At 41.4% G+C, this 19,102-nt stretch overlaps 1 protein-coding gene across 11 annotated transcripts in view; it reads left to right on the forward strand.

Annotated features, from left to right (window-relative positions):
• Positions 1 to 731: 731 nt before the first annotated feature.
• LMO7 (LIM domain 7) overlaps positions 732 to 19,102 on the forward strand; it is a 163,417-nt gene continuing 145,046 nt past the window's right edge. For 3 of the 11 annotated variants that reach the window (XM_078390768.1, XM_078390770.1, XM_078390769.1), the window contains exons 1-2: positions 736 to 766; positions 1,376 to 1,482. In XM_078390768.1, the coding sequence (XP_078246894.1) occupies positions 1,417 to 1,482 (66 nt within the window). In that variant the 5' untranslated portion in view covers positions 736 to 766; positions 1,376 to 1,416. Of the gene's footprint in view, positions 767 to 1,026; positions 1,054 to 1,375; positions 1,483 to 19,102 lie in introns of those variants that run through there. The other 8 variants (XM_078390774.1, XM_020783506.3, XM_078390775.1 and 5 more) reach the window with 5 other exon arrangements.

Below are 19,102 nucleotides of genomic sequence, written 5' to 3' on the forward strand. Positions count from 1 at the left end.
TAAATAAATAAATAAATAAATAAATAAATAAATAAATAAATAAATAAATAAAGCCTTTCTTTGACTGTATGCATCATGAGCAATTACAGTATGGGTTGTTCAGAAAGAAATGGGCATGCCTCAGCACTTAATTGTCCTGATGCTCTGGGCAAGAAGCTGCTGTTAGGACAAAATATGGGGAGACAGAATGGTTTGTTATAGGCAAATATGGCAGACAAAAATGCATTTTATCCCCTTATCTGCTCGATCTGTATGCAGAACATACTTTATCATACAGAAAGCTGGACTAGATTCTCTCTCTCTCTCTCTCTCTCTCACACACACACACACACACACACACACACACAGAGAGAGAGAGAGAGAGAGAGAGAGAGAGAGAGAGAGAGAGAGAGAGAGAGTTGCCCATAACGACTGGCGGTCGGAAAAATAACTTCACTGGCCTTGCGCAGATCAAGCAGAGTTTTCCTTACGCTTGTATGCACGGAAAGGGTGCAAGTCTTCCAGATGCGGTGGTCCCAGTTTATTTCCACCGGACCCCTTTCTGCCGAGAGAGGGCGCCCGCGCACAACGCGTCGGGGCCTCCGGCTCTTAAGAACCCAGAAGAAAGACACACACGGACACACACACACACACCACCCCTCCTCTGTTCGGCTGCGGTTCTCTTACCTGCCGCCAGGTGGAAATCGCGACGCCGCTTCCCGGGAAGTTTAAGAAAGTTTGGAAGGGGCAGCGCTCTTGTGTCTGACGCCGAGCCCGTCGGAGGGAGGTAAGCGGTGGCCGCGGGAGGTAGAGAAAGGCCGGCCGGCCGGGCGGCTGGCTAGAAAGCAGGGCAGGGACGGGTGGGCTCCCGCCGGGTGTTTGCGAGGGGAGCGCGCCGCCAGCAAGGGCAGAGTCGAGCTCGGCGCCTCTGGGAGGAAAGGGGCAGCTTCTCTGGCCGGGGCTCGTTTCCGCGAGCGGGCGGGCGGGGACCCAATTCCGAGGGTTTCGGAGCGCAGGAGTAGCACGAAGGCGGCGGGCGGGCGGGCTTCTCCCCTCCCGGTCGCCCAAGTAACGGTGAGGAGACCGGGTTCGCCCCACCGCCTGGAAAGCCGCCCCTCCGTCCCGCGTTCCGGACGGCACTTCGCCCTGCTCGCCCCCCTCCCGGCCTCGTCTCGAGGGAGCTCCGAGGCTGCTCCTAAAAGGCTGAAGCCGCGGCCGGGGGTGGGTGGGTGAGTGGGTGTGAGAGAGGGGTTGCCTGTAAGTGGAAAGGAGCCAGGCTGTATTGCAATGGGAGGGATTTGGGGGGGGGGGGGAGGAAGGAAGGTGCTTGTTTCCCCCTCGCAGCCCATCTTTGAAACCGTCCCTCTTTTCTCTCTCTCTCCCGCCCCCTCCTCAGGAGAAAAAGCCCCTCTCCGGCGCTCTCGCCTCTGGCTCGCCATGGAAAGCCGAGGGGACCCCGAGGGCTGCGAGGAAGCCTTTGCCGAGGCTCGCCGTTGGGTGGAGGTAAGCAAGCGGGAGACACGACCGCCGGGCCGGGCACCAGCAGCTGGGGCGTTCCGGACTTTCGGTGGCGGGCAGGTAAACGCGGGAGGCCCGATTCAGGCCGGTCAGCTTCTCCGGTTTTTTTTTTTTTTTAAATTCTTGCTTAAAACGTGGCGCTCAGTCAGGCTTGCCCGGGAGCCCCGTAGCTTGCGTTTTGGCTGTGCAGAGAGATGGCGGTGAATTACTGAATGAAGTGTGACACCTCTACCTATGCTTAAAGAGAGGCTTTGTTGTATTTGTTGTACTGCCTCCTGCGCTGTATAAGTTGAAAGGGTTTGGATGGGTGTGTGTGTGCTACTAACCTTCTTACCTTTTTTGTAGTTCCATGTAAATGACCGATTTGTGAAAGTGAGCGTCACTGTTGTAGTTTTGGTAAAAGTGGAGGCAGGGAAAGGGTGGGCCTTGTGCATTTCAGTGACAGCCTCCCTAGATCGCCCACTGAGTTATTACGGGTTTGTGAGGTTTTCCCCCCCTAATTGAGAGTCCTCTGCTGGCTGTTGGGCACAGCCCTTGCTTCAATTAAGCTCAGATTTCATTAGGAGTTCATGTGTAGGGTTAATTGTACACAGTCTTGCTTGGGAGTCATTCTCACTGATTTCCATGGAGCTGACTTTAGGACAGTTGTGTCTGGGTTGTATTCTGTTATAGTGGCTACATATATGCCTTGTTACAAAAGGACATCTCTTAATAAATGGATGAGCCATTTGTGTTTTTCCTGGTGTTTTGGGTCTTCAACTCTCATCACATAAAAACAAAAGAAGAACGCTGCTGGATCAGGCCAAGGGCCCATCTAGTCCAGCTCCCTGTATCTCACAGTGGCCCCACCAGATGCCTCTGGGAGCACATGAGACAACTAGATACCTGTATCCTGATACCCCTCCCCTGCATCTGGCATTTGGAGGTACTTTCCTTTTAAGCCTGGAGATTGTGCATCCCCATCATGGCTTGTAACCAATGATGGACTTTTCCTCCAGAAATCTGTCCCGTCCCCTTTTAAAGGCATCCAGGCCAGGTGCCATCACCAGATCCTGTGGCAAGGAGTTCCTCAGACTAACAACACACTGGGTAAAGAAATGTTTTCTTTTGTCTGTTCTCACTTTCCCAACACTCCATTTGAGTGGATGTCCCCTGGTTCTAGTACTGTGTGAGAGGGAAAGGAGCTTCCCTCTATCCACTTTATCCATCCCCTGTATAATTCTATATGTCTCAATCATGTCTCCCCCCTCAGGCGCCTTTTCTCTAGACTAAAGAGCCCCAAACGCTGTAGCCTTTCCTCATAAGGGAGGTGCCCCAGCCCAGTCATCATTTTAGTCACTCTCTTCTGCACCTTTTCCAGTTCCACTATGTCTTTTTTGAGGTGTGGTGACCGGAACTGTATGCAATACTCCAGGTGCGTCCTTCCCATTGGCTTTGCTGTCAAAGGCTAATGGAACTTACATTCCAGAAACACGTGGAAGGTGACATGTTGTCTGCTCTTGCTTTAATGTGAAAGAATTGTTTCTATTTTACAATATCTGGCTGCTCTACAAGAGCCATTCTCAAGGGGGGGGTCATAAGACCCCCTGGAGGCCCCTGGCACATTTGAAGGGGATCACAGACTGGAAGCAATTCTTTACACACCACTTCATAAGGTTCATTATGTGATTTATACAGTTCTGATTTGACCTGTATTTCAACATGTGTGCTAGCCTTCAGAATTGGAATACTGTGGGCTTCCACATACTGGGGCTCTGTTTTTCTTGTCCGGTGGTCATGCTTGCTGAGGCTCATGGGTGTTAAAACCACATTGGAAAGGCCAAAAGGAGTCAGAACGGTTATTTTGTTTACAAGAGCTGAGCAGGGCTGTTGAGGAGAGAACGTTTTGGATCTATTTTAAACAACACATGGAAAGCAGTGTTTTGTATGAAACTTTGATCATGGTCTGGAGAAGCAGGTCTGTTATCTATGAAGAGAAGGGAGAATCCTGCTCAGGTGCAGATAGCCATCAAGTCGATTTCCAGCTTTCCCCTTAAATGTTCTCAGATGAGCTGTGGTACGGGAGGTGCCAAGGATGCATTCCTTTCACCTTAGCAAAGCATATATTGAATTTTGTGGCAGGATTTGGATTTCTGTGCAGTCCTTCAGGGGGCAGCTCTGGTGTCTGCTGGATCTACTTTAGCCGTGCCAAAGACAATTGGAATTGTACCTATGGGAGAGATGAACCAACTGATTCCTGAAAGGTGGCTAACTTATTCTTGGAACTCAGCCTATGTAATTGGAAGAGGTATGGCACTATAAAATTAACAAGGTGTCTTGGTTAATTATTAGAAACCAACTGTTGAGCCATTTCAGAGGACACCAATAGGCACAGGCCTTTTTACCCTGCTGAAGTAGCTTCAAAAGTACTGCTTAAGTATGGTTGTGAACCTATTAATCTTAATAGACCTCTTGGAAAATTATTAATAGCACTAGGAATTACAGTGCACATTTCTTTCTAACTCTGAATGAAAAAGAAATGTGGGGACATTTTTTCTTAGCTCTTTTCCTGTTTCAGAAAATGGATATATTGGAATTTTAAGTATACTCTCATGGCTTCTTCTGTTTTGACAAGTAGAATTTCTTAGCACAGAGACTTTGAATCTACCAGTTTATAGCCCTGATGTGGGAAATGTGAAGGCAGGCTTCTTTACACAGCAGGTGTGCTGGAATGCAGAGTGTGATGTAATGTTCTAGGCAAAGAGTAAATCATGAAGGTATTACCAAGGGAGTATGCAAGCTGCCTAGACACATTTATTGTGTGATAATGTTCTGGCTACAATGTTAAAGCTATGTACTGTATTCTTAGGCTCTACTTTTACTCTATAGGAATTGTCTGGTGTACTTGGCCTCACAAATGGATCTCCTCATGAAGTTGTTAGATTCCTTAATAAAGTTAGTATAGAGGTTTCACAGTCACAGAATATGTTTGCTCAGGCATAGCTGGGGTGTTACGTACAACCCAGAGAATGAAATTATACTCCACTGTCACAGCTTTACAGTATTTACTGCTTAAGCAGCCTCCCTTTGTGACAAATGGAAGTATGGGCATTCCTCCATACTTTAATTAAAATTTGGCAGCTTTGCTAGGGCCAAGATAAAATTTCTTTAAACTTTTGGATTGGTTATAACTAGTTTCTTGGCAAGTTGATATTGTTCTTTTAGTTCTGTTGTAAATTGCTGTATTAATAAATGTTAGCTATTGAATGATAAAATTGTAGACTAACTCTAGAAATAATTATACAAAATGTCTGTATAGTGCACAACACAGGCTTTACAGCAAGTGATAGTAGAAGTTGGTTAGAAAGCAAATAGGGGCTCTGTAATCCTGGGTGAACCTATAGTGATAACATAGGGTTGGTGTTGACAGTTTGGGGAAGAATCGTGTAGTATCATAATCATCTGAATTCAAATGCATGAAGAAAAATATTTACATCTGGTGTGTGTGTGTGTTAAGGGGGCAATCACATTAAAACATAAACATTAGTGAATAGCATAGTAAGACACTCCCCTTGGGAAAATGAATTGTAGGGAGAGAGAGAAGGAGTTAACTCTTGTTCTGTTTTAGAATAAGAAAAAAAATTCCTTTGAATTTGGTGGGCCAGATAGGCGGGGTATAAATTAAATAAATAAATATATATATATATATATATATATGGCTAATTATGGGACTTTTCCACTTTATTTTGAAGCTTCCAAGTCAAATATACTCGCTTAATAGCCAGAGTGAGTTTATTGTGCTAGTAATTTGAAAGTACAATTGTTGAGACAGGTAATTATTTATTGATTGATTTGCAAGTAAATGGGATAGATAATCAAGCCCCTCTTTCTATTACATCACCACTTAGAGTAGTTCATGAACTCTCTTAATTTAGCATCCCATCGGTTTCTGCAGTTATTAAGAACATAAGAAATGTGTTGCAGGACAGGCTGCAAGTTCATTGCGCAAGACCTCTTGTTTCTAACAGTGACCTATGAGATAAAAGGTAAAGGTTCCCCTTGACAATTTTTGTCCAGTCGTGTCCGACTCTAGGGGGCGGCGCTCATCCCGCTCTTCAAGCCATAGAGCCAGCGTTTGTCCGAAGACAATCTTTCCGTGGTCACATGGCCAGTGTGATTTAGACACGGAACGCTGTTTACCTTCCCACCGAGGTGGTCCCTATTTATCTACTCGCATTTGCATGCTTTCGAACCGCTAGGTTGGCGGGAGCTGGGACAAACAACGGGCGCTCACTCCGTCGCGTGGATTCGATCTTACGACTGCTGGTCTTCTGACCCTGTAGCACAGGCTTCTGCGGTTTAGCCCACAGCGCCACCACGTCCCTCAGACCTATGAGATACTTCAGAATTTATGGGCAGGTTATGTGTTTGTCCCTTGCCTGGTACTTAGATGCATATTGGCCAGAATCCTCTTGCGTAGCTACAAAAATGGATACTTCGGGATATAAATTTTCCCAAGTTAAGAAATCACTATAGACTATTAGTTGTATGCTGATTCATACAATTCAGTTATGCAAGTGATAATGTCTACAGTGCTTTCTTAACTTGGGGAAATTCACCTCTAAATGTTGTTGTTGTTTAGTCGTTAAGTCATGTCCGACTCTTTGTGATCCCATGGACCAGAGAATGCCAGGCCCTCCTGTCTTCCACTGCCTCCCAGAGTTTGGCCAAATTCATGTTGATAGCTTCAGTGACACTGTCCAACTATCTCATCCTCTGTCGTCCTCTTCTCCTCTTGCCTTCACACTTTCCCAACATCAGGGTCTTTTCCAGGGAGTCTTCTCATGAGTATTGGAGTCTCAACTTCAGGATCTATCCTTTTAGTGAGCACTCAGGGTTGATTTCCTTCAAAATGGATAGGTTTGTTCTCCTTGCAGTCCAGGGGACTCTCAAGAGTTGCCTCCAGCACCACAGTTCAAAAGCATCAGTTCTTCAGCTCTCACTTCCATACATCACTACTGGAAAAACCATAGCTTTGACTATGCGGACCTTTGTCAGCAAGGTGATGTTTCTGCTTTTTAAGATGCTGTCTAGGTTGTTCATCGTGAAGCAGGCGTCTTTTAATTTCGTGGCTGCTGTCCCCATCTGCAGTGATCATGGAGCCCAAGAAAGTAAAATCTGTCATTGCCTCCATACCTTCCCCTTCTGTTTGCCAGGAGGTGATGGGACCAGTGGCCATGATCTTAGTTTTGTTGATGTTGACTTTCAGACCATTTTTTGCACTCTCGTCTTTCACCCTCATTACAAGGTTCCTTAATTCCTCCTCACTCTCTGCCATCAGAGTGATATCATCTGCATATCGGAGGTTGATATTTCTTCCGGCAATCTTAATTCCGGTTTGGGATTCCTCCAGTCCAGCCTTCCGCATGATGTATTCTGCATATAAATTAAACAAGCAGGGAGACAATATACAGCCTTGTTGTACTCCTTTCCCAATTTTGAACAAATTGGTTGTTTCATATCCAGTTCTAACTGTTGCTTCGTGTCTCACATATAAATTTCTCAGGAGATAGATAAGGTGGTCAGGCACTCCCATTTATTTAAGAATTTGCCATAGTTTGCTGTGGTCAAGACAGTCAAAGGCTTTTGCATAGTCAATGAAACAGAAGTACAGTGGGGTCTTGACTTGAGAACTTAATCCGTATTGGAAGGCGGTTCTCAAGTCAAAAAATCTGTAAGTCAAGTCTCCATTGACCTACAGTGCATTGAAAACCGATTAATCCCGTAACAGGCCGTTTTTGTTCCATTTTGGGTTTTTTCTGGTCTGTAAGTCAAATCTCAGTCTGCAAGTCAAACCTAAATTTTGCGGCCAGAGAAGTCTGTAACTCAAAAAGTCTGTAAGTCAAGCCGTCTGTAAGTCAAGGGTCCACTGTAGATGTTTTTCTTGAACTCTCTGGCTTTCTCCATAATACAGCGCATGTTGGCAATTTGGTCTCTAGTTCCTCTGCCCCTTTGAAATCCAGCCTTTAGTTCTGGGAGTTCTCGGTCCACATACTACTGAAGCCTACCTTGTAGAATTTTGAGCATAACCCTACTAGTGTGTTAAATGAGTGCAATTGCATGGTAGTTGGAATATTCTTTGGCACTGCCCTTCTTTGGGATTGACTGATCTTTTCCAGTCCTCTAGTCACTGCTGAGTTTTCCAAACTTGCTGGCATATTGAGTGTAGCACCTTATCAGTATCATCTTTTAAGATTTTAAGTAGTTCAACTGGTATATCATCACCTCCACTGGCCTTCTTGTCAGCAGTACTTTCTTAGGCCAACTTGACTTCACTCTCCAGGATATCTGGCTCAAGGTCAGCAACCACACTATCTGGGTTGTCCGGGACATCCAGATCTTTCTGGTGTAATTCTTCTGTGTGTATTCTTGCCACCTCTTCTTGATGTCTTCTGCTTCTGTTAGGTCCCTACCATTTTTGTCCTTTAGCATGTCCATCTTTGCACTAAATGTTCCTTTAATATCTCCAATTTTCTTGAACAAATCTCTGGTTTCTCCCTTTCTATTATTTTCCTCTATTTTTTGCACTGTTCATTTAAGAAGTTCCTCTTGTTTCTCCTTGCTATTCTTTGGAAGTCCGCATTCAGTTTTCTGTAACTTTCCCTATCTCCCTTGCATTTTGTTTCCCTTTTCTCCTCTGCTATTTGTAAGGCCTCAATGGACAGCCACTTTGCTTTCTTGCATTTCCTTTCCTTTGTGATGGTTTTTGTTCCTGCCTCCTGTACAATGTTATGGGCCTGCATCCATAGTTCTTCAGGCACTCTGTCCACCAAATCTAGTTCCTTAAATCTGTTCTTCACTTCCACTGTGTATCCATAAGGTATTTGCTTTAGATTATACCTGACTAGCCCAGTGGTTTTTCCTACTCTCTTCAGTTTAAGCTTGAATTTTGCTATAAGAAGCTGATGATCAGAGCCACAATCAGGCTTTGTTTTTTGTGACTGTATAGAGCTTCTCCATCTTTGGCTGCAGAGAATATAATCAATCTGATTTCGGTATTGCCCATCTGGCAATGTTCATGTGTAGAGTCACCTCTTGTGTTGTTGGAAAAGAGTGTTTGTGATGACCAGCTTGTTCTCTTGAAAAACTCTATTAGCCTTTGCCCTGCTTCGTTTTGAACTCCAAGGCCAAACTCACCTGCTGTTCCTTTTATCTCTTGACTCCCTACTTTAGCATTCCAGTCCCCTATAATGAGACCATCTTTCTTGTTTTTTCTGAAATGTGTTGTAAGTCTTCATAGAATTGGTCAATTTCAGCTTCTTCAGCATCAGTGGTTGGTGCATAAACTTGGATTATTGTAATGTTGAAAGGTCTGCCTTGGATTTGTATTGCAGTAATTCTATCATTTTTGAGACTGTATCCCAGTACATATAAATAGTTTATTGTTACAGCATCAAGCCATACAAAATTGAATACAAAACTTCAAAGACTGGCATGCACTACAAAGAGCCATACCAGATATAAAAAGGTAAAATATTTAAAACAGTAAATATAGCAATGTAAGACCAAAGTCTAAGGGTTTAGCTGTGTGTTCTGTCTGTTATAGCATGCCACCCAAAATTTCACTACCAGTTCTGTAGTAATCCTACAGTGGACCCTCGACTTACAGACGGCTCGACTTACAGACTTTTCGAGTTACAGACTTCTCTGGCCGCAAAATTTAGGTTTGACTTGCAGCTGGAGAATCTACCTACAGGCCAGAAAAAAACAAAATGGAACAAAAATGGAACAAAAACGGCCAGTTACGGATTAATCGGTTTTCAATGCATTGTAGGTCAATGGAGACTCGACCTACAGACTTTTCGACCTGCAGCCACCATTCCAATACAGATTAATTCCGTAAGTAGAGGGTCCACTGTATTTTGGTCAGTTAACAATTGATCACAGTAGTCTGAATCCGATTGACCTGCCATATCTTTTAAGAGAGGTGTAATATATTTTCATTGGATCTTATTATGCCTGTTACACCTGAGCATCATGTGCTCGATAGATTCGATCTCGCCAGAGCCACAAGGGCGGAATCTCTGTTCCCTTGGGATTTTTTAAAATCTGCCTTCCAACACCACAGAAGGGAAAGCCTCGCATCTAGCCAAAGTAAAGGCTTTCCTAAACTTACATGTCTCACACTGTGATAGGTAGGCCATAGGGAGCGGACAATATTTATGCATGTCTATTGCTCTAAAATTGGGGCGTCTACTGAGATCTACCTGTCTTTCCATATCCATTATTCTCTGTTTTAGAGCTGATTTTGCTTCATCCCATTGCATTAATATTGCTTGAGGTTTCTCTTCAGATCGCATAAATCTTTCGCATAAATCCCAGTACATTATTTCCATTATTTTGTTGAGTATGAGGGCTACTCCATTTCTTCTACTGGATTCTTGCCCTCAGTAGTAGATATGATAATTGTCTGAATTGAATTCACCCATTCCCATCCATTTTAGTTCACTGACACCCAGTATGTCATTGTTTATTCTTGCCATCTCCTGTTTGACCACATCCAGCTTAACAAGGTTCAAAGATCTGACATTCCAGATCCCTATGCAGCATTTTTCTTTGCAGTATTGGACTTTCCTTTCACTTCCCGGCGCTTCCACAGCTGAGCATCCTTCCAGCTTTGGCCCATCCACTTCATTAGCTCTGGAGCTACTTGTACTTTTCCTCCGCTCTTCCTCAGTAGAGGAGCTCATCTTCCAGCATCATATCTTTTAGCCCTTTGTTTCTGTCCATGGAGTTTTCTTGTCAGGGATACTGGAGTGTCTTGCCAGTTCCTGTTCCAAGTGGAGCTTTAGTCAGAACTATCCATCTTGGGTGGCCCTGCACCGCATAGCCCATAGCTTTTCTGAGCTACTCAAGCCCCTTTGCCACGACAAGGCAGTGATCCATGAAGGGGCTCTAAAAGTTACTCCAGCATAAATAGATAAAAGGACCTAGACCACTGGTTCTTAACTAAAGGTGGTCTATTTATCTATCATGGCCAATTGAAAAATCTGCTAATGCAGTCTTCTTAGTTTAACCCTCATTAGTGGACTTATTCTCCATTAATGTATCCTAAACCTTTAAAAGGGCAACATAAGTAGCTGTTCTTTGTCATCTCTTGTAGTGAATTCCATTCTGAATTTTTATGCCCAATTGCCAGTCACATTCATTTTTTTTATCAACATCCCCAAACATTTCTTCAAAAATATTAAAAGCTGTCCAAAAACTGCACCTTTCCAGGAACATAAAATATTCCAACCTCTTCTGTCTTTTCAGTTGCTCTTTAGTTCTGTAACTTTTCTGGTGAAATAATATACTGGTTGACATCTAGAATTCCAAAGCTGAAATCTTCTTGTGCAGCTCTGGAAACACAGCAGTGATGGTGTAAGGAGCTGCAGCAGAAGATTGCTACAGGTTAAGGGCTTCCTTTGGGGATTTTGGGGTGCATGATGTGGACCCTGAAATTGCCTTTCATCTGTGGTGATTTGCCACTGAGGGTGACGTCATTTCCATAGAACTGTGCAACAAGGTTTCTACCTAAATGTGGCTGTACCACAGGCTTATATAAGGGGATTATGATGCTAGCCATTGTATTTTTAATCCACATCTTTTATTATTAGATATTCTAACACAGTGTCTGGCTTATATTGGTTTCCCCAAATATTTTTTGGTCATCGTTTGTGCAAGATGATATCCTTGACTCTGATGAAAATGCACTTTGAGAATATAATAAAAACCAAAATTTTCTAACTTTTAAACATGTGGTAATAATAGCACGTGCACAACAGGCCTTCTGTTTTTGCTGCCAGTAATGCACACAATGGGAATGGCAGTAAAATTCTGAACATGAAACAGTGAAATACAAGTAAGTGTGTTTTAACAGGGTGCATAGAAACTGTTTCAATGCAACCAAGAACAATAGTAAATCTACATATTCAAACTTTTAAAATGCAGTACAGTAGTTTAAAACTTCCTGTGGATGAACTGCATTTTAAAAATATCTCCCAGAAGTTCAAGTAGGCAGTTTGGGAGCAGTTGTAGCTAACTTGCTGAAGAGGTATTGGGCTGCATATTCATTTAAAGTGGGGCTTTCAAGAGCAAAAACTTCTTACTCTGACCTAGAGCAAAGATAAGGAAAAGGTATCCTCCCCAGAGGAAGATGGACTGCAGTTCACATCATTGCTTTGGCATTGGTTATCTATCTGGGCTGGGTGCAAGTTTCAGTCAAATAACATTAGGAGGCCAGATATTCCTCACCCCTGATGAAAAGTGATGCAGATATTGCAGTATGAATGCCAAACTCTTGAATGAGTAATCTTGTTTCCTTTAGGCTGAGAGTAGTTCTGCTGATACATCTCTTTGTGCGTACTTAATCTCTGTGCAAAAGTTTGTGAGTGGGGGAATCAAGTGCACTCCTCTGTGCAGCTTACTTGAGAGCGGTGCTGATGGATTTGCAGAGGTATTGTTATCCAAGTAAAAAAAAGCAAGCAAGCAAACGAAAAGATACCACCTTTTTTGTGAGCTTCTGAAGTACCTGATTTTTATTGTTGGATTGAATAGATATTTGTCTGATCCACCAAGGCAATTTGTTAAAGCATTATCACAATTGTATAACATTAACATTATGTATTAGTATATTATAACTTTTATGTAATACCTATGTTATGTATATAAGAAATTGGAGTGGTACTTCGCTAATGAACTGCTGGCATAAATTAAGAAATGCATCTCAAAGCTATGTTAGATCACTCTAATTAGGAAGCAGAATTGACAGCTTTGTATGTGACTTCCCATATTTAGAAAAATCATGGCAGGAAAGGAATCAATTTGCCTTCTCTTCTTTGGTGAAGCAGGTCCAGTGATAGGATTTTTAATTTTTTGAATTTTATTAAAGGAAAATGACAAATAGCAAAACTAACTTAAAATAAATATTTAATAAAACTATACCTAATACAAATTGGACCTTCCCCACCCACCTGTGCCACCTTCACCCTCGGGTCTAGGTAACCAATAATATATTTTTACAACTTTTCACCCCATACCTCTCCAAAAATACATTGATTCTTATGCTGCACTATAACCTTTCCCTTTCATAAAGACATATTCCAAGTATAAATTCCATACATTTTTGAAATCATTAGACTTTGCCATTCATCTTCTTATTTTCATTTCACATATTAACTTATTGATCGCCAAGTTCCACATTTTTATAGCAGTCTTCCAGATTAATTTGTTTCTAACTTTTCCAATTCTTTGCAAATATTAATCTTGCTACTGTGACCATTATAACAATTAACTTTTTCTGCTCTTTTAAAAGATGGTCATTCTTAATTATATTTAGGAGGGTGATGTTTGGTGATATTTGAATATCATATCCAATAATTTCTCTAATTTCTTTAAAAACCAGTGCCCATTCTTTCTTATTTCGCAAGTCCACCACATATGCATATAGGTCCCTTTTTCCTTTTTACATCTCTAGCATTGAGATGGTATATTCTTATTTATTATGCTCAGTCTTAATGAAGTAAAGTACCATCTCCATGCTACTTTATAACAATTTTATTTTACTGTTATAGACATATTCTTCATTATTCTTTGTGACCATACTTTATCCCAAGCCTCTCCCTTTAACCTCTTCCTCAAAGTCCTCCTCCCACTGGTTTTTCATCATCACTTCAGAATGTACTAACATTTTATAGATTATGCTAATTGTTCCCTTTCTTTTGTTTCCTTCTTCATGATCTTGGCTTTGTTCTTATCTACTTCTGAATGATTTAATAAAATACATTCAGATTTCTTCCAATTCACTTTCAAGCCAGGATATTTTTGTAAGGCGTTGTCAGTTTACCAAAGGGAACAGCAGGTCATCAGGCAGTGAAGACAAAACAATGTAGCTGTGCAGAGATTGGACTGTCAACGCTTTAATCCCAGAGGAAGGAATTAAGAATAAGGTTCTTAATTAGTGTTTGGCCAAGACAAGTCTATGTGCAAAATATAGGAAGATTCCTGGATTTAACTGAGAAAGTGATATTAGAGATAGAAATCCAAAATTCAAAGCATAAGATTTTAAAAAGTATTACTAGTTTTGCTGAAATAGTTCTGCAACACAAGTGTAAGATCTTAAGTGACAGAATACACATTAAAATTGTCCACTGCTGCTTTCTTTTCTACTATAACAACGTTCAGTGTCTGCCAAAAAATAGTACAGTGGGCACTCAGGGATTAGTATTGGTATTGCTTGTGCAAACTCCTTAAATCTGGAAGCATCGAGATTTTAGTTTCGCAGTTGTATGAGGCCTTAGGCCTTTAGACAGTGTGGCTTCTGCATGAATTGGGGTGTTGTTGCAGAAGGCAAGGAGGAGAAGGAAGGAATTTATTCTCTCCTGACAAGTTCTGGTCGTGTGATTATAAGGAATAGAAATGGACTGTTTCAAATACACTTAAGAACTCAGCAAAATGGGCCTGAGAAGACTTGCAGTATATGGAGGTGTAGTAAAACAGCATAAAGACATACTGAAACTAGATACCTGCCTTGTATCTCAGGAATGCTGAGCGTGCACCATCACCATTGAATTATACTTGATAAAGGGCTCTTGATATTCTGAATGTGTTAGATTTCAGATTACAGCATTCTTGCTTGTGAATACTTTCATGTTTCTGGGTGTGGTGGATTTTAACTACATAACTTTTTCCTTGTATGCATAGCAGTAGAAATGTTTGCAAGCAAGATTAATGGAAACTTTTATGAGTTTAAAAGTAAAGATGAAGCCAGGGATTTGGTGGTACTTAGAAACTGACATAATACCACCCCCAACACACAATCCAGTTAGTTTGGTAGCAAAAGCCCAAGAAGAACAGGATTTTGAGAAGTCCAAAACTATGTAGCTCCCCAGTGGATCATAAAGATTTTTAGAGTAGTAGTGTCGCCCAGGCATTCGATCTGAACTGCATCATCAATGGAATCTCCTGCTGCCACTCCTTCTTGAGAATACCACTTCACTTTGCAAGCAGGTGTTTTTGCATATTTGGATGTTCTTTCTTATAAAAAATATTTCCATGCACACAAAGCCTTGCATTATTTTGATTCCCCCCCTCGAACTTCATACCTTGTTGTTGAAGAAACTCAGAGTAGTTCATCTATAATTGCATGCCATCTTCCATTTAGACATCTAGACTGTGTTATGGTCTTGGAACTGATTTTGGACCCTACTTATTGAAGGGAAGAGTTCTGACCTAGCTGTCTTCTGGATGTATTAAATTTCTTTTTAAACATTCCTTATGTTCACAAACATATCCCCCCCCCCCCAAATACACTACCTGCAAACAAATATTTTATTAAAGTATCATTGACGATCCTTCACAAAAACATTTGTTATAGAATCATTGAATCATTGGAGTTGGAAGAGGCCTATAAGGTCATTGAGTCCAACCCTTTGCTCAGCGCAGGAATGGGAACCTTACATAACAATCTTACTTTAAACAAAATATTTAGGAAGCAAAGGAGAATAAACTATTGCTTAATTCATATTAGTTGTCAGCATCTTAATTTGGATCTGAAATCACTGTTTAGTGTAAGCAACTATCCCTTGTCATGAAAACAACACAGAGACGGCTGAAGCTACCGAAGAGCAAAAGCACCCGAGTGAAACTTGCTGGCAAGTTTCCTCCTGACAAATTTGGGAAACCACAAAACACCAGATGAGATGCTGTGTTCAGGTGCAGAAAAGTGCCCTTAACTATTTCCATTAACGTATGACATCTTGAGCACGATCTGATAAATTCAAATGTTAACTTACTGTGTGATAGATGGGAATACGTCACTGATTCCCGTAGCTATGGTGGAAAAAAGATGGTGGCCTAGAGCTACTGGGTTAACCTTATGCAGAACAATGTAACTCTCCAGCATCATGAAGAAGAAAGCTACATCCAAGACCAACTGGGGATTTTTGGATTCCTCCTTAAAAAGAATGGAGTTAAATTTTCTCTCAACTGCAAAGAAAGGAGTCTGTGTATGTTGAAATAATTCTGTTCGCTTTGTTTTCTTAGTGTAATGTGGAGCTGAAGTGTATTCCTTTTGGGGAGTAATAAGGATATAACAACAGTGCTTTAAAAATGGCTGGCAATGTGGTGTGCACGTGCGTGTGCACATAATCAGTGTCTTCATTTGGCAGACTTGTAAGACCAGAGTGTTATATATAAGATTGCAACTTGTGCAGAATTGCCCTAGAAGATGGTCCCCAGGTATTAAATTTATTACTTTAAATCTGTAAGTAACTTGTACTTATACATTATAAATACGACATTTTTATTCCAAGCAAACCCTGCTCCTTGAAGAGAACCCGAAAGATCAGACCTTTATACTTGGGAGGACTTGCAGCTTTAACAAGCAATGTTGATAGCTTAGTTACAAGCTCACTCCCACGACAAATAAGAGACTATTGTGGAGTAGTAAATATTGATGAGCTAGAACTCAAAAATTCCTAGCATAGCTGCAGTATGTGTTCCTAGCTTTATGGACTTAGAAAAGGAGCAAACAATTCTGCCTGTCGCCGTCTGGTGAAAATGCATGTTGAGCAAATAGTATGCCCAGCTTATTCATTAGGAAAATGCCCTTGTGACCTGCTTTTTAAAAATCAACTGAGGTCTGAATAGTCAAATGATCTGAAAACCACAGACAACATTTGATGGATGCTTGGTCACCAGGAATGTTGGAGTTCCATGTGACATACAAGGCTGGCTGTCCCCGTTGATTTGCATTTTAAAGTTTCTTGTTCAGAACCCGTAGCTCATTTGAATTTTTAGTTTCATACTGAGGGCTTCTGCTTTTACATGTTTAGCTAGCTGAAGCCGTAGGCATTGCTTTTTTTTTTTTTTTTTAAAGATTACTTTCTGGCTAGGGCATGTACTTGGGCACATAACAAGCAGTGCTTGTTGGCATTCATGTTGACCCAAAGTGGGTGGACGGTCTTTCTGTGGAGGCATGGGTCCACGCCTCCCGCTCACAGTTGACATCATGTCTATACTCATCCTGATGTAAATTGCTATTTGGGAGAACATTTTCATTTCTACAGGTTCTTATTTTAGAGAAGATTAATTTTGCCAGCGTTGCTAGGCAACTATCCAAAGCAATCTGGTATGCATGGAAGGGGAAAAAAACCCTCACACATTTATTTTTTTCAAAAGCCCACACAACTAAACCTAGTAAATTATCAGGACTTAAAGAAGATATTAACTATACAGAAATGAATGTTGCAACAAAGTAGTTGAGAAGATCCATCTCCTTACCCAGCAGCCACAGTCTTAGAAGGCTGGTTTGGATATTTTTTCGAAGGTAGGTTGCTGTGATGTTTTGCAGCAGGAGTGAAAATCCCTGAGATGGGGACTTTCAGCCTTTCCCTGTTGATAGTCTGCTGGGGAGTCCTTTTGCACTGTAAAAGGTTTATGATCTTAGGTGGACATTTGCGTCGTGTGGACTGCTGTCCAAGCTAATAATCACCTTGCATGGACTGAGATTTGTTAGGGAATACTTATTGCTTTTGTTTACCTGACTGTTGCGAAGGAAGGTGGTGGTCAAGGGTATGTGCAGTCAGGGTAGTGGTCTTTGTGCTATTAACAAACTTTCTGCTTACGAACCTCTGATAGGAGTCCTGGAATGGAACTGCAAAACTTGAAAATTACTGATCTTAAAGTAACTGGGCTAAAGCATAGTCTTTCAGACCAAAGTGGCTGTCTTTGGTGTTTTGAGAGAAACTGACCATTAAATAAAATCTGGGTAGTTGGGGAAATGCTGTGAAACTGTGGAAACTTCATTGCTCTTACTCTTTAAAAGGGAGACATTTGCTTTAAATAAATCTCCCTTCAATTTGAAAGTACTATGTAATATAATGATGGAGTAAGGAAATGGCTGTCTAACATGTGGTCACCACATGTCTCTATTTCTGGAACTTGTTTTAAAGCCAGTCTGTCTACTGTATGTTTTCAAGGCTTGTGTTTCTGCCAGGGCAGGAATGGTATCCAGCTGGAATAGATTTCCTATATTTGCATAAAAACCTCCTCAGCTCCTCCTTGTGGCATGAGTCTAATCAATACAGTATGGTTTTAGATCGGACAGCAAAAGTGTATGTGTGAGGGGCAAAATCCTGGGCTAACAAACTCTCAGGCCCATTTCATATAGCTTGAGGAGTAACATTAATACTGACATTAGTAAGAGTTGCTCTTTCCTCACCCTAACTTTTTTCACAGTGTGGAAAACACTATGTGATGAGAACACTGACCTTGAAATCTCTATCTCTTTTTCTAAAGGAACATCTGAAGACAAAACATAACCTGCATGTTATCTCAGTGGAGCAATTCCTTTTGAATTATACAGCCTGGGAGTGCCATTTTCTGGCATACTTTTTATAGTTGTGTTGCTATGGATTTGGCTTGTTTTTTTAACAACTCTATCTGCAGTTAGGGATACACTGAAGTCTCTTAGGTAGGAATTGCTGTTTCTCTAGGTGAAAAAGTTAAAGTGTAGCTTTGCGTAGGGGCCCCCTCTAACTTCATTTGAAATTTATCCAGTCCTTGTATAAATATCTTTCAGGGTTATAGTATGGCAAAGAAATTAAGCGAAACTGAAGACTCCTTGTCCATTCATATTAGACTTGGGAAATGTGGGTTTCTTACTCTCTTTCAGCAAGGGCTTATATGTATGGTAAATTACATTGGCTTCAGTCCTCCATCTATAAAATGGAAGTAGTTCCAGCCTGTGGATAGAGGAACAAGATGAAAAAAATATTTAAAGCAACAAACCAGTATAACTTTTCAGTGGCTAATGGTGCACTGTTGTACAAAATGCAATGTTGTACAAAATGCTGTGAAGACTACTTTGGAGCTCATTGTAGTTGCAAGGTCATTATAAGATCATTTTCCATGGGACTTCTGTCAAAAGTTATTTGGAAGGTATAGATCAGTGGTTCTTAACCTTTTTGAAAGAAACACCCCCTTAAGCCATCGAGGAAGTTATCATCGCCCCCCTCCCCGCGGTGATTTATTTATTTATTTATTTATTTATTTATTTATTTATTTAAGAGACTTAAATCCAATGACCCCTGAAAACAAAATTAAATTCCAAGAAAATGAAATGCCCCCCAAAAAGTAACATTTAATGATTTAGTTGCAACTGAATTTTAAGACGCAAAAAGAAATATAAAAAGGGCATAAAAACAAATGCAGGAACTAAAAATTTCAAGACAAAAATTCTGAAACTAAATTAAAATGGGAGGAAAATATATATATTCATGCACACTGTAAAAAGGCTGCAGCCATCTTCACAGGTTTGGCTTGCTCCAGCGCCCCCCTACCGCCCCCTTCTGCTCCAGCGCCCCCACACCGCCCCTTTTTGTTCTACCGCCCCCCTGAAAAATGAAATCGCCCCCTGGGGGGCATAATCGCCCACGTTAAGAACCACTGGTATAGATAACACAAAATGCAATGGTCAGATGGTTGTTTGGTGTGTGCTTTAGATTTGTAGTTTTATGTAGCTTTATTACATGTGTAATAGTACAAACCGATGGTGAATTGCCAAATTAATGAGCTGCTGCTT

Source organism: Pogona vitticeps, chromosome 3 (assembly GCF_051106095.1).
Source record: "Pogona vitticeps strain Pit_001003342236 chromosome 3, PviZW2.1, whole genome shotgun sequence".
Lineage (NCBI taxonomy): Eukaryota > Metazoa > Chordata > Lepidosauria > Squamata > Agamidae > Pogona > Pogona vitticeps.